Source organism: Oryzias melastigma, linkage group LG4 (assembly GCF_002922805.2).
Source record: "Oryzias melastigma strain HK-1 linkage group LG4, ASM292280v2, whole genome shotgun sequence".
Taxonomy (NCBI): Eukaryota; Metazoa; Chordata; class Actinopteri; order Beloniformes; family Adrianichthyidae; genus Oryzias; species Oryzias melastigma.
Genome location: NC_050515.1, coordinates 19,639,785 through 19,644,254, shown reverse-complemented (window position 1 = coordinate 19,644,254; position 4,470 = coordinate 19,639,785). Strand labels below are relative to the sequence as shown.

The following is a 4,470-nucleotide window of genomic DNA, read 5'->3' as shown; positions in this document are numbered from 1 at the left end:
TGTAACACTTTATATGAACCCAGATTAAACATTTTTTTTCAGACATACTTGTCTTCATTTTTTTAAGGTAACCCATTGCAATAAAATGTTTATTAAATCATTTATTTCCATTTACTGCTATTACAAGGGTTAAAAAAAGTCAAGCTGAATGATTGGCTCTCACACAGTTTCATCAAATCGGCCAATTTTGTGCAAAGTTTGGACACCCACTGGTTACAATCACTACTCTTCTTTCCAATGGTGCATCACAAAATACCACATTTTTTGTCTTCTTATTTTAGACCACTTGTGCTTTTACCAAACAACATTCATGATTTACTCAGATAGTTGAGCTTAAAAGGAAACTGGTAAACTATTGGTTGATTGTAAAAAAAAAAAAATGGATTTTCCAATGGAATGAGCCACTGACTAACACAAAACAGGTGTGTGGTCAACAGTCTACTGGTTAGCTTCAACTGTGCTGTCACAAGTAACTGTGCAAATGTGTGCACAACAATCAATACTCGTGATATATCCTTGGAAAAGCTGCAAAAAAGTCCAAACAGTTTTTATAAGTGCTCGTATTCAGTTGGCCTCTGAGCACATAAGGGCGTAACATTTTTATGCTTCATTCTCCTTGAACCTAAAGAAGGGTACTTTCCCGAAGATGGTACTTAAATGTTAATGTAACTGCTTTAATGAGATGAAAGAGTCTTTTTCCTTTATCCAGCAGGCGTACACCTTTTCCTGACATGAAAAACCACTAAATTAATGCCAAAATCCCAATTTTTGCCATCGCATGTTGATCTGTTGAAGGTGATTTTGAAAATTTGTACTTGACTCACACAAATAGCAGGTAAAATATGTATTAAGAAAGATGTAGGCACAATCAGTTTTCTTTTTTGTTGTTGTCTGTTTGTGAAAACAAACCAGTATTTCACAGTGTTGCACGATTGCATCAGTCCATTGATGTTAACAGAAAAAAAAATATGCAATGGTTTTCTGTTATTGTGCTGTCTCTGGTACATGCAACTGCTTCATGCCCAAAAGAAATGACTGCAATGGTGACGCACCATAGAGAGGTGGCCAAAGAATGGGAACAAAACAGAATAGCAAAAAATAGCAATGATAAAATTGCTAAAACTATCTAACGGTACTGATTATTTTCCTCTATGGCATACTGGATGTCTTTAGTCCCCCATTACAGTTTAGAATTAGCTAAAACAAAATCTTTGTAGAAAAATGACCTTTTGAATTGGCAGTAAAATATAAACTATGGGTGCAATGAAGGGCCAAAGTGATGCCCAGAGAGCAGTAGGCTTTTACCTTGATGGCAGTGGAGGCAATCTGGATGTGGTGCAGCTTGTGCAGGGTGCTCTCCCTGTCGATAAAGTAGGAGGCGGCCAGCTGGTGCAGAGCTTCCAGCGTCACAGCTGTGCCATTGGATTCACTCCCTTCAGATGTCCGACTCAACTTCCGCTTGTCCACAAAGATCATTAATGACTCTTCCCCTGCGAATACAAGCGGAGCGACACAAACGCTGGCGTCATTACATTCGTGACTCAGTCCCTGGGAGCGCACACTTTCACATTCTCAGCTCATGATGCGAATGTAACAATAGGTGAAAAACTGCAGGAAAAAACACAAACATTTGCTCATTTAATACTCATTGGGTGATAAATCAGCAGCTGATGGTAAACGCACAAATTACTTCACAGAACAAGTCTTTCAATGAAAATGAGCCGAAGCTTTCAGAGGATTGTATTGACAGAGGATGGAAGGAGTCAGAGATCGATGGAGAAATCCTTCCTAATGGGATTAGGTTTTATGGACAAAAGGGTTTTAATTTGCAGAGACACTACAACAGCACACATTACATCACTACTGGGGATTCATAAAGTTTTACACTTCTGGAGAAAGAGAGAAAAAAATCACTTTTAATAACAGTTCCTTTTTTATCTTGGAAAAGTGAAATCTGGGCGTTCAACCCAAATGCTTTTAATCTATTCCATTTAACGACTTGATGTTCCTTTTACAGACACATTTCTCAATACGCTATAAAAACATGCTTTAATTGACTCTAGAGGAATTTAAAAAAGAGATATTTCAATGGATGGAAAGAACTCAGATATTCAAAATCCCCATCCCTGTGGGTGTCGGGGACTGCCGTTTCCTCAAAGCAGCTGGCGTGCTGCGAAGCATCAACAACTGTAATATTAGATTCCACAAGCAAAGACTCCAGAAACATGAAAAGACTGTTCGTCTGATCGTTTTTGTCACGCTGCGTGATTCATCAAATCACGCAACAAACGAGCTCTTTAGGCTGTGTCCAGTGGAGCCTCAGAATCACAGGTGTTGCGTTTGACCAATGAATGTCTGGGGACTGTCATTCTCAACAGCTGTTTGGAAAGCACTCCTTCCATCTGTAAGATGCTTTCAGACTAATGTTTTGGCTGTCAAAGCCTTCAACGAGGATATTCTTTATCCTCCATGCAGTTTTTGTCATTGCAAACCTAAAAATAATAGAAAAGAGAGAAGCTTTGATCACCGTTAAACTTTACAAACACTGCGGCCGAGCTCTCAGCTGGATCTAATAGGAGCACACATGACTTCATTTTAGCATAGATTTAAAGTATTGGGGGCTGCACGGTGGCGCAAGTGGTTAGCGCTCTCGCCTCACAGCGAGAAGGCCCCGGTTCGAATCCCGGCTGGGACCTTTCTGTGTGGAGTTTGCATGTTCTCCCCGTGCATGCGTGGGTTCTCACCGGGGACTCCGGCTTCCTCCCACCGTCCAAAAACATGCTTCATAGGTTCATTGGTGACTCTAAATTGCCCCTAGGTGTGAATGTGAGAGTGAATGGGTGTGTGATTGAGGCCCTGCGACGGACTGGCGACCTGTCCAGGGTGTACCCCGCCTTCGCCCTTCAGTAGCCGGGATAGGCTCCGGCACCCCCGCGACCCCGAAAGGGACAAAGCGGTCAAGAAGATGGATGGATGGATTTAAAGTATTGGTGCTAACCTTTAGGGCTTGGACAAGGGACCTCGGTACATGTCAGACTGGTTTAAGCCAAACTCCTCAACTCCCAGCCTAAGGTCTTCTAGCTGGAGAATGTCAGCAGCTGCCTACACCTTAAATCCCTGAGGGTTTCACTTGTTTTTGCTTAGATGTGATTGTGTTGACTCCACTTAAAGGAAACTAAAGACTTTTTTATTTATTTATTTATTAATGAAACAGGTTTCGTACTTTCCTTTATTTTTTTAAGGTATTTTTGGTAGATATAAATGTAATAAGTATATTTTTATTAGTATATTATTGCGAGAAAATTCCAATATAATTTATAAAATTAAATCTTGGGAATAAAGAAAATAAATAACTTATTTAATTTAAAAAATACAACGGCAGTTATTATTTCATTATTTTTCAAATCCATGCTTTAAATATGCTGTTTCCTATAAGTCAAACCTAGGAAATATACAATTTACCTTTATGCTTTAAAGGAAACATGTAAATTTAGATCCAAGTTAAATCTTGGATCTTAAAAAAACAATAGGATATACATCACATTTCTGAAAGCTTAAACATTTTTACATCTTTTCTATCTCAACATTCTCAATAAAAAAATGCCCAAAATGTGCCAGTTAAAGTTTTAATACACATCTTGGACCAAGGGTACAAAAACTTCTTGACTTTTGAGCCAAAAAGGGTTCTAAATTTGACGAAACGGCCGGACCAGGAGCTGATATATGGCATGTTTTGGTAATCCACCTCATAAAAATAGGAAATAACATGCTATCTGGATAAAAACATTATTTAATTGTATTAAATAATGAAAATAGATGTGCATACTTTAAAACCAAACACTTTGGAGCTTTTATTTTAAAACTGTGATATTTGTCCTCATTTTAGTGCTATTAGCAACAATGGCTTAATGTCAGGGAAAAACGCAAATTATAGAAACGCTAAATATATCATATTGGTGTTGGAATGATCAGAAAAATGACTGAGAACGTAGTGCACCATTTATGGGGAGAGACCGGGAAATAAAACATTAATAAAGGTGATCATCATAATGTATTCCATTTTGGCGGGCTAGATTCATTGGCATATAAAGCAATGAGTTTCTCAACCCCTCCCTCACTCATGGTTGGTGACAGTAGTTCTTCTAAGAACGTTACTCAGACTGACTCTGACTATTCTCTGTTGAGGGGTGGCAATCGGTTGAAATATGGCGGTAGACGTAACAGGAAGTGACGGCGAAAGCTTTGGCCTGAATTTGTAAGGACTGGAGGTAAAGCATTTCCTATGGGGGGCCTAAACACTTGTTATGACCCCTTCTTTTTAATGATTTATGGCTAACTTAAAAAGTTTGACGGAAAGTATTTGGCCCCTGGGCCACCCCTTTCTTAGATCCTTTTTCTATTTTTCGTATGTTGGGATCTACTTACAATGCAAAGAAAGGAGTCAGATTGGGGCTAAAGCTAGACTAAACA

At 38.9% G+C, this 4,470-nt stretch overlaps 1 protein-coding gene across 1 annotated transcript in view; it reads right to left on the bottom strand.

Moving 5' to 3' along the window:
- Positions 1-4,470, bottom strand: part of brinp3a.1 (bone morphogenetic protein/retinoic acid inducible neural-specific 3a, tandem duplicate 1) — a 77,558-nt gene that overhangs the window by 39,591 nt on the left and 33,497 nt on the right. Inside the window, exon 4 of the mRNA XM_024278485.2 lies at positions 1,306-1,490. Within this exon, the coding sequence (XP_024134253.1) occupies positions 1,306-1,490 (185 nt within the window). The remainder of the gene's footprint in view (positions 1-1,305; positions 1,491-4,470) is intronic.